General features: G+C 37.6%; 3 protein-coding genes across 9 annotated transcripts in view; 1 reads left to right on the plus strand and 2 right to left on the minus strand.

Annotated features, from left to right (window-relative positions):
* Nucleotides 1-20,366, minus strand: part of RPL32 (ribosomal protein L32) — a 79,542-nt gene that overhangs the window by 27,072 nt on the left and 32,104 nt on the right. The window lies entirely within an intron of this gene.
* Nucleotides 820-8,973, minus strand: MBD4 (methyl-CpG binding domain 4, DNA glycosylase). Of its 2 annotated transcripts, XM_063291633.1 has the most exons (8): nt 8,805-8,969; nt 6,780-7,037; nt 4,957-5,804; nt 4,111-4,185; nt 3,122-3,256; nt 2,325-2,474; nt 1,556-1,659; nt 820-1,020 (listed from the first exon to the last, which is right to left on the minus strand). In XM_063291633.1, exons 1-8 carry the CDS (start codon nt 8,840-8,842, stop codon nt 940-942), a joined length of 1,689 nt encoding a protein of 562 aa, XP_063147703.1. In that variant the 5' UTR covers nt 8,843-8,969; the 3' UTR covers nt 820-939. The 2 variants fall into 2 exon arrangements, with proteins under 2 accessions (XP_063147703.1, XP_063147704.1); XM_063291634.1 differs by lacking the exons at nt 820-1,020; nt 1,556-1,659 and having other exon boundaries at nt 2,331-2,469; nt 8,805-8,973.
* The window catches only part of IFT122 (intraflagellar transport 122), an 82,059-nt gene continuing 70,884 nt past the window's right edge, over nt 9,192-20,366 (plus strand). For 2 of the 6 annotated variants that reach the window (XR_010067079.1, XR_010067080.1), the window contains exons 1-7: nt 9,193-9,349; nt 10,049-10,115; nt 11,717-11,801; nt 13,197-13,275; nt 15,224-15,300; nt 18,302-18,368; nt 18,675-18,821. Coding sequence is in view for 4 of the 6 variants with exons in the window: in XM_063291640.1 (XP_063147710.1) it covers nt 9,309-9,349; nt 10,049-10,115; nt 11,717-11,801; nt 13,197-13,275; nt 15,224-15,300; nt 18,302-18,368; nt 18,675-18,821; nt 20,097-20,264 (731 nt within the window). In the remaining 2 variants the exon portion in view is untranslated. Of the gene's footprint in view, nt 9,350-10,048; nt 10,116-11,716; nt 11,802-13,196; nt 13,276-15,223; nt 15,301-18,301; nt 18,369-18,674; nt 18,822-20,096; nt 20,265-20,366 lie in introns of all 6 variants that reach the window. The other 4 variants (XM_063291637.1, XM_063291638.1, XM_063291640.1 and 1 more) reach the window with 3 other exon arrangements.

The following is a 20,366-nucleotide window of genomic DNA, read 5'->3' on the forward strand; positions in this document are numbered from 1 at the left end:
GGAGCTCACCCCATCATGCGGATTCGAACCTCTGACCTTCCGATTGGCAAGCTCAGCGGTTTAACCCACAGCGCCACTGCGTTCCTAGTAACTGGATCAAAATTTACCACAAATCTCTTGTCTTACTTAAACTAAGCTTTTCCTGGTTACTGCCAAACCATTAAGCTAAATGCCTTTTATTTTAGGGCAAAGTTGGCTGAAATAATAAATCACACCTAAAGACAAGATGCGGCATGAAGTTAGAGATTTAAATACTTTTGCTGCTCAAAATGGTGGTAAATACGAAAGAAATATTTGATTTGATACCTATATAGGAGATTAAAATGAGGACAAAGCTAATTTGGCATTTCATCAATCCTCCCACTTCTTAAGAAACAGACAGTATTGAATTGTGATGCTTTCTCCCACAAGCCACAGAATAAAAACCCTGTTTTACATTCAACATGGCTTTCTATCTTTAATGTGATTTGCTGTCAGAAATCCCATGAGTTATAGTCCTATCACAGAGAACACCAGATTTGGGTGGGGGCTGTCACGATGGCTGGGTTCACACATTGTGGTTGGTTTCTGTTTACTGTCACCACCTTCCTGACCAGTCTGACCTAGAAACGGCAACCAGGAATCAGTAGAGGGGGCCTCCTTTGGAGGGGGTGGTTCGGCAACCCGAATTTGAATCCCTAAAGTCAGACAATTTGTAAATTGTATACTGCCCTGGATTATTGTGCTCTGCAGTATTACACTAAACAAGTTTAGGCATTTAATATTTTTTTATGATCAAAGGAGTGAAGATGAGAAGCAAAATTAGATAAATAGAACAATGGCATTTAATAGATTCTAAACAGGCATATAAAAAGAACATTTATATTTATAGTATCCAAATGAGATAGGAAAAAAAGCAGTTTAAAAATGAGAAAGGAGATGCCAAGAGATTATAGAGAGCTAATAATTAAGATTTAATTTCTCATGATTTTCCCACAGCCAGGAATGATAAATGTTCAGTTTATGGTCTTGCGGCTGTACCTGAAAGAGAAATGAACGTGTTTTACATAATCAGTGCATCAGTGATCTATTATCACCCTAGTGTATTTTCACACACAGCTGAAGTCCATTTTGCACTTTTTATTGTAATTCCCCATGTATTTATTGAAGTATAAAAAATCTCCCTCCCCTCTATCATAGAGCAAAAGTGTTTATTAGCACAAGACCTCCCAGATAAATCTGAGGATTATGGAGGATCCTGTTTTATTTCTTAGTCCGTGATCTTAAAAATGCCTTGTAGAGTTAATTGATGCTGCATTTTAAGACGTAACAAGGACAAATGGCAACAAGGCAGCAAGGATATTCAAGTCTCATAATAGTTTAAAAAATTTTGCTATCTAGAAGAGTGTAAGATCTTGTTGTTTTCTGCAGCTCTAATTCATATGAACTAAGAAGGCAGCTGCAGTTATAACTCTTGCATCATTTCTAGGTTATGGACCATTTCTTTGACACTGCTGAATTTATATTAGGCTCTCAGTAATTTTCATGAAATTAAGAACATGTTAGTCTCTGTTACCTCTTTCCATTCATTGACACAGAAGATTCTATAAGAATCATTTCCGTATTTTCCAATCCCATGTAATTCAATAGGATATTTCCACTGCTTAACCAAATATTCACCTAAGGAACAAAAGATCATGTCATAATAAAAAGCTATTTATTTTAAGTTTGTGAAGAATGACTTAGAAGACTTAAAGATGAATTGCTCATTTATAAAAATGAAAACAACAAGGAATCAAAACCTTGATAAATCACTTTGATTTATCATGAGCTTTCTCTACTAACAATAACTGAAGTGAACAAAAACAAAATACTCATAAGTAACACATGTGGCTTTGGCACTTCTTCTGTATCAAAGCAGTTATTTCTAAGTAAATCCAAAAAGGATGCATTGCTAAAATATTCAACTGCAAATTCTCCAAACTGTTTTAAGACTGGCAAAAGAATCAATCTTAAAGGTATGAATACGGAAATAAAACAAAAATCAAAAGAAAAATAAGTTCATGAATAGAGATTATAGAGCTTGTGTATACATATTCCTTTAGATCACAACCTACAATGAGAGGTGCTATATGGTAATGGAAGCAAATTTCCACTTCTTTCGCTCAATCATGAATTTATTAAGAGGTCCTTGGCAAACTATCATCCCTCAGTTTTGGTCCCCAACCACAATAAGGAATAAAAATATTGATGTATATCAAAGAACTGCATTAAGGATTTAAGAGACAATGTACATGAAGCATTTGGAATATTGATTGATTAATTGATAGATAGATAAAAATTACCTGAGAATTTGACAATGGTCTTTGCTCTGAGTTCATATAGACCAAGAGGTTTAAGCAATTCTGACATCTCTTTCCAGTTGGCAATTCTTGCTACATTTGGTGAAGGATATTTCTTAAAAAATTCCCACAGCACAGGGATAGCCATCTTTCCTAGGCAGAAATAAGAAACTGTGAACAACAACATTTGCATTGAATTTGCTAAATTGGCTGCAATTTCTCAAAAGACAGATTTTCCTGCATAAAAGTAACTTGGCACAAACCTGTTGACAGTTTTAAGCCATATCGATACATGTTACAACTTAGGTACAGGATTCACACAGCTTTCTACATGCAAGTAATTCCAGTGACAGAAAATCAGTGTTGTGCGAAGCAGCCCTACAGTTTGTATTATCAATATGGTCATACCTTCATCAGCTAATTTTTAAACCATATGTATGATCCTACCAAATGTGCATGATACATTCAGCAAATGTCATTGTTGAATGTCTCTACCATTTTAGTAGCATTAATTCACTTTGCATAACTTAAGTTCAATTCTACCCTCTTTCTGGTTCTCATCATCCAGCTGCATGATAGCCACCTTCTTAGGGAGCAAACCCATATTCCCTAGCAATACATCAAATCATAATTTGGATAGAGCCGCTTACATGAGTCTTTACAGCCTGATTAGCACTCCCTGGGAAACTTATGTTTGAACTTCTCTGCAAAACAAATTGTACATGCCCCAACAGCATTGGACTGTACTACAGGGAAGCAATTCGAACTCAAGAAGTGGCCAGGATTGGTTCCTTATTTACCTGAGGTTTTGTTCAGAAAAATGGTTGCAATCAGAAGTTTCCATGGATCATGGAACAGTGTTTCCTGAACCAGATTAAAAGGAGAGCGAGGTGGAGTCCATTTCCTAAAGGCTTTCCTTCTTGGTGGACTTGGAGCTAAACATGCACACAAACAAAATGTGACCATAATTTGCTTTTATTGTCTGCAATTATTACATTCTACAGAGGCAAAGACAGTCTGGGTTGCATTTTCAAGTTCTAAAGAGACCAGGTACATCAACAAATCTGCTTCCCTCTGACAGTGTTTAGAAGCTTGTTAGACTAGCAATACATGAAGCAAAATACGCCTGACAGTGTTGAAAACTTCCTTTTTCTCTTGTAAAGGGTAAAAGTATTAAGAACTATGGGTTGTTAAATTTGGCTTAATGAGAACAATCACAAGCTATGGTCTAATCCTCAGTCAAGCTCAGTAGCTACAATTTTACATAAATCACAGTTCCCAAAAGTTTTTGATTAGTAGAGAATGATAGTTTGTTTAAAATCAAAATAAAAGTTTTCTATGTTCTCATAATTCATGCAAAAAGAGTACATATGCCAGTGGATTACTCATGTTGGAAACAATGGTTTTCCATTACATCTGAACCCAATCAATGTAAGCCTGACCAAATCTCTTTAGGAGGCATGACTTAATACTCAGAAAGAGATTACTCCCTTAATTCTATCTTCACTGGAAACTGAACAGCTATTGATAATAGTGTAACGCACTTCGAAATTATTGTTGTTGCTTATAAGTCATTCATCCTTTAAACTTAATTTATCCATAAAGAAGACGACAGGTATTCGTATTTCTTCCAGAGCAACTATGCATAAATTTTACTGTGCAAGTATAAAAAGTTTAATTTTCTTCCATGTAAATATAGTTAATATCAGACTGCAAATGCTGTTAGAAAAGCTCTTTAAAAAACCTGCTAGTTTTCCACAAAACATTTTCATATAAAACATTTTTTTACCTCCTTTAATTAATTTTCTGGAAAAATATGGACTGGTTTTCCTCCTTTCCACTTGGGTTCTTTGAGTATGGTTCTCTAATTGTTAAAAGGCAAAATGAAAAACAAAAGCAAGTAAAAAATGTAACATTTCCAGTTATGCTCTTTGAGGGCAGAAGGTCTGCACAGAACAATGTTCCGTTCTTCCTGCAATACTAGCATCGCCCCTTTGACTGCATGGAGGTTTTCCAGATCTGGTTTTCAGGAAGATGGGCTATGGGGGAAAAAATGATAAATATTGCTTCCCCTCTCTTCAATCCATGCAAGCAGAACTCCTACTAAGTATACCCAGCCTCTGTAGAGTATAAGAGCAAAGAACCAGGAAGATCCTTTCTCTTTTTTTATCAATAATTGTATTAGTGTTATAAAAGAACCTGACTATGAAATACTATTAATGCTCTACATGGCTGGGCTCTAGGTTACCTTACAGATCATTTCCCCCAGGTGGAATCTTCTTGGCCTATACAGTACATTCTGAAGGGGTGAGTGGTTGTTTAGGGTCCCACCGCCACAAGGGATCAAAGGGACGTGGACCTAAAGGTAATCCTTCTTCGTAGCAACCCTCCACCCTCAGGAACAACTTTTGCTTTTTCCCTGAAAACGCAGCAAGCATCATCTTTACTAGCTTTTCACAGAGCTAAAAAGAACAGCTGTTCTTTTTATATGAGGGATTTATATGTGGTTTTAGATGGCTATTTTTTATTTATACATGTAATGCTACATTAGATATTTGTTTTTAATTTGTAAATCAACTGAAGGGGGTAGGTGATGTAGACATTCTTGAAAATAAATAAATGCATAAACACATACCTTTCACTGCTGTAAAATGTCCCTCCTCACACATCTGGGGAACAGCAACATCCGTAGTGGAAGCGCTCGGTTCACTTTGACTCTCTGAAGTCATCCAGTTTCTTTGCATTTCCACTACTGAAAGGTTTTTATTAGCAGCTGCAGTGTCTCTGCTACTAGAACTCTCGTTACATTCTAACATTTCCCTGCTTGTCTGGTGTTTTAAGAAAGCTACAATCTGCTTGTCATTCTGCTCTGTTTTTGGTTCAAACAACAGTTCATCCTTAAAGCATATCTTCCTTTTCCTTGAGCTTCTTCGGCATACTTTGTTGTCACTGGCATCACTATTAAGTACACACATGTCATTCTCACGCATGGCATGTTTACTGTTTTCTGTCTGTTCTTTACACGATGATATGCTCTGTATTTTGTTTTGACCATCAGTGAAATTCCTTATTTCAAAACAGTTTTTAGGTTTTCTAATTTGAATCTTCCTTGTAACAGTACTGCTTTTATCACTTTGGAAAAAACAACGCTTAGAATTATCTCCAGTAGTGGGCTCATCCTGCAAACAGGTAGCAGGATTTTCTGGTTCTCTAATATTGGATTGAAGTTCCAAGTTATTTTGTAGAGAAGGTCTATAATCTCCTTCACTGTTTTCTAATCCCGGGAGGGAAACTGGACTCCTAGAAATGCAACTCTCAACTTCTGTACCTCCATTTCTGGTAGAAGATCTTTGGGTTCTGAACTGTGTATTCTTCTGAACAGATGCAGTAAAATCAAAATCCTCTGCTGTAAGAATAATTTCTCTGTTCTCTTTAAAGTAATTCAAAAGAGCACGTTTGGATCTGAACTTCAGTCCCTGAGGACTAAGAGAAAAACAGTGTCACCAACAAATTAAGTTTATAATTGTAAAAAAAAGAGAGACAATTTTGTAAACAAAAACAATCTAAGCTTCATCGTGTTTGCCATCTTTTATCTTTATCTTTAGGTAAAGGTAAAGGTTTCCCTTGACGTAAAGTCCAGTCGTGTCCGACTCTAGGGGGCGGTGCTCATCTCCGTTTCAAAGCCTTGGAGCCGGCGTTGTCCATAGGACACTTCCGGGTCATGTGGCCAGCATGACTCACGGAACGCCGTTACCTTCCCGCCGAAGCGGTACCAATTAATCTACTCACATTTGCATGTTTTCGAACTGCTTGGTGTGCAGGAGCTGGGACGAGCAACGGGAGCTCACCCCGCCGCGCGGTTTCGAACCGCCGACCTTCCGATCGACAGCTCAGCGGTTTAACCCGCAGCGCCACCGCGTCCCATCTTTATCTTTAACCTTATGTTTATTGATTTTATTCTAATTCCTTTGTTTTGTTGTGAGCCACCCAGATTCATTGAGTCAGGTGGCATACAAATTTTAAAAAGTATTTTTAATAATCATAGTCATTATGGAAAGGATATATATATATATATATATATATCAATAAACTACTATTTTGGAAAAAATAAAACTGAAACAGTAATATTAGAGCAATTTATAAGCACATTTACCAAATAGTAGTGGTGCCGGGGGAGTAGCCTTGAGAAGCACAATTAAAAGATAAAATGTATATTTTGCAAACAATCAAAGAGAAATGGAATATTTGCAAGTATTACATTTGTGAGTATATTATGAAGCACAGAATGGAACACCTTAAACAATATTCCTGAAACACACACTTTTTTAAAAGTAGCATTACATTTTAATTATACTGTACATAGTTTTCTGTAGAGAGTACTTGCAACATTAAATGCTTCCTCTACACTGCAACAGGCTCTATCAGAAGTACAAATGCAAGAGAGGCAATTGGTATTACCTGACAAAGCAAACATCATATTTTCCTGCAGTTCTACCATTTCGTCTTTGCTTTATTATCTTCTCCCATCCTTCTGGAAGTGCTTGATGATACACTGGAAATTCTAAAGGTACTGCTGCTTCCTGCTGATTACCTTTTACTGGACTTTCAACGTTGGCTTCAGGCTCTTTCCTGGGACCAAAGCTTTCTTCTACTACTGTTGTAAGTAATTCTTTTTCTTTGCTTGTATCTTTGGTCATGTATGTATCACTTATATCACTGTCAATAAATATAAGAAATCATAACAGACCCTATTTTTGTAACCTTTCTTTTGTATGGAATCTTATTTTAATCTTTTCATAATTTAAATTGCATTTTTGGGTACTTCTTTCCATCCTCCTCCTCCTCTACAGTATTTTTTTCCATTCCAAGTAAAAGCATTCACTGATAAAATGTAAGTTCCTGTGTGGTCACCTATGCTTATGGCAGAAGGTTCTCTTCCCTTCTCTAATGCAAACTCAAGATTACCTAGTGAATTCCATAGCAACACACTCTAAGTGAAAAAAATAGTTTTCCATACAATATATAAACAATGCACCACTGTGATCATAATCAAATAAAATGATTTTAAACAAAGGATTAGACAAATCAATAAATCAATAGTAGCACCAATGGCTAAAAGGGGGGCCTCTGATAACCAGATACTAGATTACTATACCCATCCACCCAGCCTTGTAAACTTCTCAGGGCTATGTGGATGGTACTCATTAGACCGTGTATCAATTTTAAGCCTGTAAGAGTTATTTCGTTTTTTACTAGAATCCAGTGGTCTGCTGACAGTGGCTGATGCAAGAAAGGAACATGTCTGATGCCCAAATAGAATATTAGAAAACATACTTTACAGTTTTATGAGCACATTTGCAGCCTGGAAACTTATGATCAGAAGTGGATCCTTTCACCCACATTTTTCCTTCCAAACATTTGTCAACATGTTTCTATGACACAGGCGTCATAGAAAATTACCTAGCTCTAATAAGAGATCCTGATCTAGTTTTATTGATTTCATTATCTCCCTCTGTGACTGTGTTTCCCAACCTGGATGCCCCCATGGACTTCAGCTCCCCAAAATCCTTTGCCAGTATGGCCATTGCTGAGAATTCTGGGAGTTGAAATTCAGATATGGAACAAGCCAAGGTGAGGAAACACTGTTCTAAGGAATTCAAGGTAATTATGAGGGGACATGGTCTCTCCTATCATTTTTCTCTCAGCTCAACCTTAACAATTCTGTTAAGGCTGAGCTGAAAGAAAATGACTAGCTCAAAGTTGCACCGTGAGCTCCATGGCCATGCTGACACTTGAATTGGGTTCCCTACTCCTATACAATATTTGTTCTAACTACATTATACTGGCTTTCTGCCCAGGGCTGACTGACTCTTAGGCTCTATGAGTTTTGGTCAGATCAATCTCAGAGTGCAATTCCTACTTTTTAAGGGCAAGCAACTTAGCTTCTATCTTCCAGCATCTTGCATTCTCATATATAAATATAGACATGCAGCCCAATTCTATGCATTTCTGCTGGCAGAAAAAAATATTTTGTTGAATGGGGCTGTTATACGAAAATGATCACAGGAATTGCCGCTTATTTTACAGTTTTAGCCGTACACAGCATTTTTGCCACGCTGCAGCTTCAGCTCTCTCCCCTTCGGGAAATCGAGAAGTACTTTGCAAAACAAACAGGCAGTCTTTTCTGAAAGGGCTGCCTTTTATCAGTACAAGACTGAGCGCCACAGACTAACAAGTAATCTATTAAATAAGAGTTTTTAACCCCAAAACGACCTGGGAAAACGGCATCCAAGAGGCCACCACAGCACAACATGGTACGCGGGGAAAGATAACACGCATCATTGTCAAGGTATCAGTTGACAGAACGTAGACGGGTTCCACTTTTATTATGACATCACTGAGGCCAAACCAATAGAACAAACAGATTGGCACAATCTAATGACTGTTCTAAAATCCCATCAATCTCCAATGAAAAATCCTTACCTGATCTCAAAGAGTTCCGTTTTTTCCTGTTCTAACATCCTGAATTACTTCCCACAGAAGGCGCCAATTCTTATCATACATATTCATTAAACGCATGCGCATTCTAAACTCTAGCAACCCCCGTCCCGGAAAATAGAAGAGTCTAACGAGATTTTCATTGGAAGGTGATAGGAAACCCCCCCCCACAGCTTCTATTGACCACGCCCCCGGTGACGCACGCGCACTTTTGATGTCGTCTCCACCCCTTTTCGCGGCACTAACTTTCCCCTCTTCCACGGGACGTTGGAAACTAGCTGAAAAGCACGGCGAAGAAGTGAAGACATGCGCAGACTAGGCTGCGGAGCTGAAAGCGCGTGCGCACGGGGCACCTCCTGGGTCTTCGCGGGCGCTCAAAGAGGAGTGCGCATGCGTGTTGCCTTGGGAGGCCGGCTGGCGTCTTATGTCAATAAAAAGGAAGAGTGAGAGTTGGGTGCTGGTGAGGTGGAGGCGTAGAAAGGGGACAACATGCGAGCTGCGTTGACTTGGAGGGATAAGGTTGAGCAGTGGTAAGATGCGGTCCTCTCTCAGTAACCGGGCCGGGGAGGATAGCAGGGAAGAGGGTTGTATTTAGCAGAAGGATTCTGAGGGGCCGCTGCCACAGTGTGTTCTTTCATCTGACGCATTTTCCTTTTCCAGTCTTTATTCTGTTATAGCTTACTTTAAATAATAATTTCAATAGAGGAGAATATATATAGCTCAGGGTTGAACTGCAGAGACTTTGGTGCTCTCTGAGCTTGGTTGTTTGCTTGCAGACATTTAATTACCCAACTATGTAACATCATCAGTGTGAGTGAGTGTGGGGTTTGCTCCCTGTTTATATACATAGCTTAAATAATAATGTATGCCTCTCCTGATCTTCTGTTACATGACAGAAGCATAACTGTAAGGCTATAGAATAAATGGCTGAGAGTTGCAAGATTTCAGCAGGGTAATCGAATAAATACATTAAAAAATGGAAAGGTATGCCTAATGCAGTATGCTAATCCATGATTTGCTTAAACAGAATGAATAAACTATTGGTTAGTTATACAACACTAAGCCATGTATCATAATTTGCCACCATGCTTGTTGGGTCCATACAGTATCCTGAACCAAAACCAACCATACCACACTGACGCAGTGTGGAACTGATGACTTATCTCTTGAAAAAACCAAATAAGTAGATAAGAGAACTTGCCTTTTAACAGTATTCTTTGTTTTCACAGTGTCTATGACCTTGCCTTTAAGCCTGATGGAACACAACTAATAATTGCATCTGGAAACAGATTACTGGTATGAGGTTTTTAAAAATACAGTATGTGACCTAAAACAGATTTCAATCAGGAAAATCATTTAAAATGTTGGTTAATAAGAGACCAAGAAATTCTTTGCTTGGGAAGTGGGGATGGGGAGGTGGTTCAACTGACAGCAGTCGAGAGATATTACAAAACATCCTAGAAAAAGTGGCTTATCTGGATGTTGAATTCAGTCAGAATTCAGGCCTAGGCACATGATGGAGATGGCATTGATTGTGCTAGTGGATTACCTCTGAAGGGATTGGGGTGAGGGTAATTCTCAGTCTGCCAGGGTTGGAGATCGGAATCATTGTTCTGCAGTGGGTCCATTCCTTTTTAGCAGGTGGTTTCAGTTAGTAGTTTTAGGGAATGTGAGATCAGCCCAGTGGACATTACTATGTGGTACCACAGGGCTTGGTCATTTCTCTGTTTGTTGAACATCTATATCAGGGTTTCTCAACCAGGGTTCCATGGAACCCTTGGGTTCCATGAGAGGTCACTAGGGGTTCCCTGGGAGATCATGATTTATTTAAAAAATTATTTCAAATTCAGGCAACTTCACATTAAAGAGCTAAGTTTCATTCTTTATTTTTAGTTTAAGAACACTGTTAATGCATATACAGTGAACTACACATGAAACGAATATAATTTTGTAACTTCTGGCCTATATTTGAGCCTGAATGTGCAGGAGTTCCCTGAGGCCTGAAAAATATTTCAAGGGTTCCTTCAGGGTCAGTGGTTGAGAAAGGCTGATCTGAATGCAGCCATTGAGAGAAGTTATCTGTCAGTTCAGGATGTAGTGTCCTCAGTATGCTGATGACCTTTACATTGCTACCCTGAGCTACTCTTGGCCATGATGTGGAAGTGTTGTCCTGATGTCAAAAGGCTATTCGGATTTGAATGAGACAAAATGGGCTGAAGATGAACCCAAGCAAGATATTGTTGTTTGTTCTCCAGGTTTCTGGTTGTTTCCAGTGTTGTCTCTCAAGTGGGAGATGCTGCCCCTCAAGAAGCAAGCCTGCAAGCTGGGAAGTCTCTTGGATTTGTGGCTACTGCTAGATGAGCAAGTGGACATCTGTAATGTGCTTTGCATGGGGCTGTCTTTGAAGACCTCCAGAAGCTACAATTGATACTTTTGTTTTGCTGGCAGGTCTTAACCACCAGAGCATATTACACTTGTGCTCAAGGCCCTGTACTGGTAGCCAATAAATTTCTGAGTACAAGTTGGAATATAAAACAGATGAACAAAGAATGTGGAACTGTGAATTGTGCAGTTGTGCAATTTTAGTGTATGATTATTTGAATTAATGATTGAATTATTGATTAATGTTTTGTATTATACTCTTACTATGAGTTTTATTGTTTCATATTGTGTACCATAGGTGTCATTGTTTATAATATTTACGGTGGATGTTTTGGGGTATTATGTTGTTATGGTGGACCTTTGCTGCCATGTAGGGCCACTGGAATTTTGCAATATAGAAATGGAGACCTAAGAGCATTCTTGTGCAGGTTATCTTTGTTTTAAAAGTGGCTTGTCTTGAAATATTATTTTTATGCACCTGTACCATTATACTTCCCTTTTTATTCTATCTATAGGTATATGATACTTCTGATGGGACATTAATCCAGCCCTTGAAAGCACACAAGGATACAGTATATTGTGTAGCGTATGCAAAAGACGGTAATATGAAATCCACTGTTTCCATTTTCTGTAATTACATTTGCCTTTATTTATGTCACCAATACAAGATCTATATAATCTCTGTTGTTGTCCGAGGCAAGGAATTGACCCAAATTTCTTAAGAAGTAAAGTTGTTTGGGGTGTTCAAAACATTGTTCATAGTTTCATTTCCAAGCAGTACAGTATTGGAATTATTGTTGTTAGCATGTTTCACCAGACAGAATCTGCTACATTTGAATAAACCATCATTGGGGACGGTTAAACCTGTATTTGAAATGATGTGCAGAAATGATCTGGTCACAGGTGTCTCTACCTGTTTTATTAAAATAAAATGCTAACAATCCTAGTCTCAGATTTCATAATTATTATTTTTTTAATTAAAAAAACCCTTACCGCTTCTTTTTTCTTTGACATATAAAAACCAAAAATACTGCTCTTGATAGTTGGGGGTTTGTGTAGAAGGTACTCAGGACTTGTCAAATTTATTTTACTTTAGCACATAGCCAAGACTTTTCATAGCTAAGCTGCTGACTAGCAATACAAAAGAATATAATAAATATTAATAGTTATTGTATGCTTTTCATAATCATATAAAAGTTACTTTCTCAACCAGTTTTGAGTTACTGGGTACGTCCAGTAACAAAAATGTACGATAGCTCTCAAGAACACATCTTTTAAAGTTCTTTCAGTGAACTGAGAAAAGGATTGATTTAACAAACCTTGTTTGAGAAATTTTTAAATCTGGTAGACTGCTAAACAGAGATAGGTGCTTGCCAACATTAGTAGGTGCATTTGAGATCATAGTCATTACTAATATATTTGTACAAATTGTACTCCAATGAAAACAATTCCAATTAAAAAGACAATTGGAACATTTGTTTTTTTACAAAATGATGTAAATTATGGTTATACCATAAATGTTCCTGTAAAATATGGTTAAATAGTGGTAAACCCTGGTCCCATTTATAGCAAGATTAAGAAAATGATAATCTAAATTATCACAGAAGACAAAATACTGCATTTTTCACTATATAAACTAGATGTTTTATGACATATTATGAATGAGGACTACCTGGACTTTGTAATTATAGAAGAATAGTACAACAGTTTTAGATTTCCTGCCAAACTTTTGGAATGTATTTGACTTCCTTCAAAGTGACAAAACAATAAAGAAGAAAATACTATGGTAGCTGCCAATACTTGACATAGCTCATAGTAAAGGCAACTGAGCATCATGTTGGGTCATAGCATATGAAGATTGTTACATAGAGAGTGTTTTGATTTTGAGTAATCTGAGAGCACTCAGTTAATAGAAAATAATGTCATTACATTTCTGTGTTTAACCGTTGGCTGTTAATCTACTTCATAATTACTGGCTTCTACAAATTTTCCTAGGAAAACGCTTTGCATCAGGAGCTGCAGACAAAACTGTCATTATCTGGACTTCAAAGTTAGAAGGTATCCTGAAGTACACGTAAGTGATTATGGTTTTGATATAGGAGCTCTTAAGAATTGCTCTTAATATAAACAGAAGGAATCTGAGCACAGAGAAGAAAATAGTTTTACAGAGGCTGGATATATTTGAAAAAGACACTCAACATAGTAAGGTCTTAAACTGAGGACGGTGGAGGGCATACCAGTGGCAGGCATAGAACATGGGGCAGCCTGTGCAATCCTGGCCTTCTCCCCATAGCAGCTTGCACCCCTCACATGGTCAAGTAGATATCTGAAGAAGGCTTTAAAAATTCAGTATGGGATTTGTGATGCTATGCTTCTTGTCAAGCAATATTACAGAAGGTGATTAGCTCAATATTGCCATGATATAGGATTCAACTATTCAAGGGCTTTTTATGTGCTTCCATTTCATCACTAAAAGGAAAAGCTGTTGAGCTTGGTAAGTGTGCATGGCCCACAGGTGACCCTCAGGATATAACCCCTACACATTTTTTTTTTGCTGGCCAGTTGGTGGCTGCTTTTTAGCCAGTTGACTGGCAGGAATAGCACCTGGCACACGTTTTTCACCACTAGCTAAGCAACCTAATAAACTTGCTGATGGGAACAGGTAGTTAATTTCCTGCTGGGAGTTGGGATGGGGAATGGTGGTCCTGAGCAAAATCGGTGGGAGAAAGAAACACAAAGCTGCCCTCCCTAAATTCTTTAGAAGAGGGAAACAGGGAGCTGAGTTGCTTCCTTCTTTCTCCCAACAACCCTGATTAAGATCACTGAAGAGACGGATTCAGTGACTATGCAAGTGGGTCTCCTGGAAAAGATTATGGATTCCTGTCCTACCTAAAATGTGAGTGTAGACAGCATTACACATATTAAGTCCATGTGAAGGGCCATGGAACTGCACAAAATAAACAGTTCAGAGGAGATTCTTGAAGTTTTGTTGACTAACACCTGAATTGCTTTATCTCAGAAGTATCCCATTACTTTTCAAAGAGAAGGAAAAATTTTCTATTGCTTGTTAATGAGTTGAACATATAGCCTGAATATCAGCATTCATAATTCTCATTCAACATAGGCTAAGCCATGTTTCAGCATTTGTGGAAGGCATCTGTGTTGTCAATGCCTGAAACACGTTCTCAGTATAACATCTATGAACAGAGCTAGCTACAGCCTTGTCACAAGTACAGTAAAACTTCTGGATGCAACAGACCAAATTTATGGCAAATATCCACACATACCCCCCCCCCAAATAACAGACAAGTCCACTGTATTCAGAGTAGTTGGATGAGGCGGTTAAATTTGTATAAATATTCCATTATTTGCAGCAATTATTCAAATTATGTAAATTGTTGAGAAGTACGTAGTTTGCAGTTTAACAGATATTCTAGGAATAACAAACACTCTTTCCCCTCAGTTGGCCTGTTAAATTGAGATTTCACTGTCTGTTCACTGATACAGTGTGGAGGGTCAAAATTTACAAAATATTTGAACATTCACCAAATCCTTAAATAAAAACATAAGCTCATGAGCAGTTTCCTGCTGGATCAGACCTCTGACCCATCTAGTCCCGCAGTCTGTTCTTCTAGTGGCCAACCAACTCCTCAAGGACGTCCACTGGTTTCCCAGCAGATGGTCTCCAGAGGCAGTCAAACTGCCATCAAGGCTAATAGCTACCTAAATGTTTAGACAGAATCCAATTGAATCCTTCCACTAATGTAACTTTTGTCAGTGGACTAGATAGGGGATATTACCCCCTTCTTTCTGCAGCTGCCACATGAATCAAAATCTAGATTAATGGCAGCAAAGAGATATAGCAAATCCTTACTTACTGCTGCTGTCTAGGGATTGTCCAGATTTCTGCAGCCCATATTTATACCTTTACTTATAAAAAGCTGACATAGCTATTCCATATTGATTAAGCTTGCCATTCTTCCAATGCGTCTGTTTCACTGTTGTTTATTAATGTATTTTAGGCACAATGATTCTATACAGTGTGTGTCTTATAATCCTGTTACACATCAACTGGCATCCTGCTCTTCCAGTGATTTTGGTATGTTTTCCCCATGGCTGAATTCTTTTTTCTGATTTTTTAAAATAAGAATTTTATTAAGTTTCAAGCAAAAATAAAAGCTACAGAAAAACGAAAAACTACAAAGAAAACAAAACTAAAAAGGTGTGAAAACACAAGAGAAAATGTTTTCAAAGTTACAAAAAGAGGTGACTTCAACTTTTAATAGCAAGGATATACAAAAATTTCCAAAATCAATCCCTTACTCTATATTAAACCAAAATCACATTATTTCTATAAATCAGTCCATTGGCACATTGTAAAAATCACTAGATACAGTTGTTCCCTCCCCTTATATTAAAAGAAAAAAAGAAAAATTACATAAACCAGTTTGAAAAAATGCTAATGTGAGTAGATTAATAGGTACCGCTTCAGCGGGCAGGTAACAGCGTTCCATTTAGTCATGCTGGCCCCATGACCACAGAAGTATCTACGGAAAAACACCGGCTCTTCGGCTTTGAAACGGAGATGAGCACCGCCCCCTAGAGTCGGACACAACTGGACTTAATGTCGAGGGAAACTTTTACCTTTACCTTAAACAACTCCCCCCCCAAGATAACATTTATTTATTTTCTTCTTACCACTATTCTATACATTTCTGTCTACTATAATAAAGATCAAACTAAAAAACATATAAATTGTCTGCCATTATACTTGATAATACAACAGTCTTAATAATCTTAATTATATTAAACCTAAAACCATCCAAATAGACATTTATTTTTTTCTACCTTAATAATCTTAATCCAAATTATTAAAGATAAATGAAATCAATCCAGATAAATATTCTTTAACCTTTATCCCACTTCAAAGTAAACCAGAGCATTTACATATCCCCACAATGAACACAGAGCTTTTTTCTTGAAAAGATTAAACAGCCCAACTGCCCCCCTCAAAAAAACTGACTTCTCTTCAGGGAACCTCCCATACATAATACCCCCTTCTTTTTCCTGGCATTCCACCAGAAAAGCAATTTCACTTGTGGCTTGCAACTTGCTCTCTCCCTTAAATTTCTTCAACTCGACTATCCAATCTTCATCCAGCATTTCAATAGAAATCCTGATCTCACTCTCAGAAGAGACATTTCTGTCACTATTAAAATATTATATTTCTATTTTTATTGTATTATTGTATTTGTAATTGTTCTGAATTTTAATCCTGTTTTACTGTAAACCGCCCAGAGTCCACCTGTGTGGGGGAGATGGGCGATGATAAAGTTTGATAAATAAAAAATTAAAATTAAAAAAAAATCCTTAGTTTCATCCATGATATCCCCAACCAGATGACACATTTTAGACCTCATATTTTCCACAATGTCCTGAATTTCTTGCATAAAAACTTGGTAAGAGTCAGAAAGAATCTGTTTAAAATCTCAGTGGAAGTCAGAGAAAGTCTGTTTAAAATCTTCTATGTCTCAAGCAGTAGATTATGGCGCCCCCTAGGAGCTAAACCAGTGAAAGTCAAAGGTATGACTTTTGCCACTTGGACTTTTTATCTTTACTCTTATTTATATTATTTATTTTATGATTGTTGTTTTAACTGATTGTTGTAAACCACCCACAGTCCCCCGATGGGAGGAGATGGGTGGGGACAAATTGGATAAATAAATAAATAAAATAGGAAAGAATTCCAGAATATGTTTACGTAAGCAAAAGTGAGGTATGCAGACAGTTTCCCAGGGAAAGTAGAAGTGGAAAGCTGAAGGTTCAAATCAGCTGATTCAGTGTGTAGGGAAATACCAATATCTTCAAATTTATTACAAAAATAATAACAGGGAGAAAATTATTTACTCCCAATCCTTCTTAATATTTAGAGGGAAAACAGTCCAAAACTTAGAAAGAATTTTTAGAAAGTAATCCCAAAAGTAATGATAAGTACCAAGAGAACCAGCTTCTCCTTGCTGTAGAAAGTCTCTCTTAGGGTACATGTATTTAAAAGAAATATAAATTGGGTGATTTTGGAATGGAGTGGCCGGTCTTAGTGTCCCTTTAAGGCTACAGCGCAGCTTGGAAATGGTGACGTCCCAGCCTCCTGGCTAGGTCTTACCAATTGAACGCGAACACTGTTTCCAATCTTCTGGCTGCAAGCAGCTGTCCGAAGGACAGATGGGGTGATTCCAAGTGTTTTCCTTTTTTCTGGAAAATGCTCCTGGGCTTCAGGAAAACCTGCCTGAACCCGAAAAAACTGCTGCGTTGTCAGTTCTGCCCGCTTAGCTCACGGGCACAGCTGTTCAGTCTGCCATGTCCCCACCGGAAGCCCCCATGGCTGAATTCTTAGTATCAAATTCTAATGCTTCATGTAGCAAAAGAAAGAAATCCAGCAAGAGTTGCAGTCATTACTGTAATATTGGTTTAAGCAATCCAAAGTTGAAATGTGATATGTGAGTAAAACTTCCCCCTCCTTTCTCCTGCTTGTAGTTCTCTACGTGACAGAATCTGCTCTGATATTTCCCAAACTCCAGAGCAGATTTTGAATACAAAAGTGGGAGCTATCTTCCTCCTTGCTCTTCTGACAGGAATTGTTTGTTAGTGGGAAGGGCAGATTGGATAAAATTCCAAGATACTGTAATATTTTATTAGCAATGTAGGAGGTCGGTTTCCAGCAGGTCACACTGCTTGTGCATCTGGCCCAGTCTTGTTGTTTAGCATCAGGCTCTCAGGTTCTCATATAACTGGCAATGCCAGAGGTTGAACCTGAATGTTGTGCATTTGAAGCAGTACCACTGAGTTACAGTCCTCCCTGACCATTGTAGCCCCTTCCTTGCAGATGGTGGGTGATGACATTATGAAATGCTATTATGCAGTGCAGAAACGAGTACAGATAACGGTGAGGACAGTCAGATTGAAAGAAATCTTACTAATTAAGATGAATAACGCAACTAATATGATGAAAATTAATAACATTATTTTTAGCAGTTATTGTATAGCTGCCTTTGAATTATAACAACTTTATTTCTCTGTTTTGATTCTCTGTTGTTTTTAAGGATTGTGGTCTCCTGAACAGAAGTCAGTCAACAAACATAAAGTTAGCAATAAGATCACTTGTTGTAGGTATGTAACTACTTGGCTCAAAGATTATTATTTTGGTTTTCAAATGATAGATACTTAAGTTTATGAGTTGCCGCTCCACACAAAACATGATGCAGTTGAAGTAGGAATGGGGCATTACTTGTGGTCTTGGAATAGGAACTAGTCCTTCCTGCCTGAGTGGCCAGATTATATTGGAGGCAGAACTGGAGGAAGGGTGGCCTTTCTCCCTCAGCAAAATCTCTACCCCCCAAATATCCTCCATTTCATGCTGTTAGTTCCCTCCAGCACTGAGAAACATTTAGCCTACTGTGTTGTACTTTTTTTCAGTTGGACAAATGATGGACAGTATCTTGCTTTGGGAATGTACAATGGCATTGTCAGCATCAGAAATAAAAATGGTGAAGAGAAAGTCAAAATTGAAAGACCAGGAGGATCTTTATCTCCAGTTTGGTCTATTTCTTGGAATCCATCAAGGTAACATTTTTGTGTCTTGAGTGAAAACAAAGTTTCAGTCATTCGGTGTGTTCTTTTTATCTTTAATAAGTATCATTGCAGCCTAGACTGTAGATTTCAGGTGGAAGCGTATTACTGCAGATCTGTGATTAATTTTGGAAATAAATTGTATGGGTTTTTTTAAATGTAAGAAACAAGATACTGTATTTCCATATTACATTTGGGCATATGTGTGAAAGACCATATTTTTCTTCACTCGGTTTGGATTGCTTAACATACAGATTTTCTGTTTCTAAGAGCTGAATGGTTAAGTTGCTCATGATTGCTACTAATTTCACTCTGGCATTTTCTTTTTTTTGCTTAACCCAAAACAGTCAAATATAGGAGGCATCACAATAATTAATGTTCATTATTTTTTTATTTATTAGTTTATACTTTTTAATCATTTATGTGGTGTATGAATGTCCTCCAAAGGTGTTTATAAAATAACCACAAAATCCTTATCACTGTACAGTAAAACCATTACAAACCAAGCAGAAAAAGAACACTTTTGCTGCAGGGGCGGGAATTTCATGCACAGGAGAGACCTTTACAGAGAAAGCTATATGCCATTTTTCCCATTCCCCATACCCCAAGGAAAACATGATAAATATTTAAGAACTGTTTTACATAGTATATGGTAGCATATTCATCTACTTATATAGTAGTTCTATATATACATGCTACCAGTGTCTAAAAACATGTAAAATGAATACCTGATCAAGCTTCTTGGAAGGAAAAATATTTTTTTAGAGACAGGCTGCTTAAGAGTCTAAGAAGCTAGGAGGCAGGATGCTTATCTGAACTTCCCCCCATTCTTCTCACTGTATCCTATGCCAATACACTTACTTTGTTCACTGATTTCAGTGGCCCAATAAATGGGCCTGTATGGGAAAACTTTGTGGGAAAGTATTGTAATGATAATGTTGGAACTCTATATTAATTGATTGGTTTTACTATTGACTGAGAAGTATTGATCCACCTGATCATTTCAAATGATGTATGTGTCCAGTGGTTTCTATTACCCTTCTCCCTAAAGTCTCTGATTTGAAGAACTGTTTTTTCTACAGCCTGATAAAAGTTTTTTTTTTTTGCATGGAACAGTGCATTCTGTATATTCTAGAAAATTTAAGGGAAATTTCAAAGTCTGTGTGGGAAAAATTCTTTAATTCCAGGGCAGCAGATCTTGAACTAATATCTTTTGAAAGTTGACTTTTGTGGCAGTAGTTCATGTGAACAAACAATTGGTATTTGCAGTCGCTGGGAGAATCTCTGGAGTGCTAGAGACAGCGAAGAAGAGGAGGAGGCAGGTCACACCTGTTTAGAGGATATACCAGTTCTGAAGTCCATCACATGCAGTAGTCAGGGTAGTGAGGCAGAGGAAGAAGAACATGAGGAAGATGAGAGCCCTAGGAATGCCAGCTCGTGAGTGAAATATCAAGGACATAAAGCTATACTATTTTAGGATTAATATAGATATGTATAGAATCCTAGCTCAATGACATTTCATTATCAAGTAATCTATTT

This window comes from Candoia aspera, chromosome 2 (genome assembly GCF_035149785.1).
Source record: "Candoia aspera isolate rCanAsp1 chromosome 2, rCanAsp1.hap2, whole genome shotgun sequence".
NCBI lineage: Eukaryota > Metazoa > Chordata > Lepidosauria > Squamata > Boidae > Candoia > Candoia aspera.

What these genes read in the sequence shown, in the direction of transcription:
- MBD4 (XM_063291633.1), bottom strand. Translation starts at nt 8,842, where the DNA reads ATGTTAGAACAGGAAAAAACGGAACTCTTTGAGATCAG. An exon ending in GACCATTGTCAAATTCTCAG is followed by an intron (nt 1,660 to 2,324) that starts GTAATTTTTATC and finishes TTTGTTCCTTAG; the next exon opens with GTGAATATTTGGTTAAGCAG. An exon ending in GTGTCAATGAATGGAAAGAG is followed by an intron (nt 1,021 to 1,555) that starts GTAACAGAGACT and finishes TTTCTCTTTCAG; the next exon opens with GTACAGCCGCAAGACCATAA.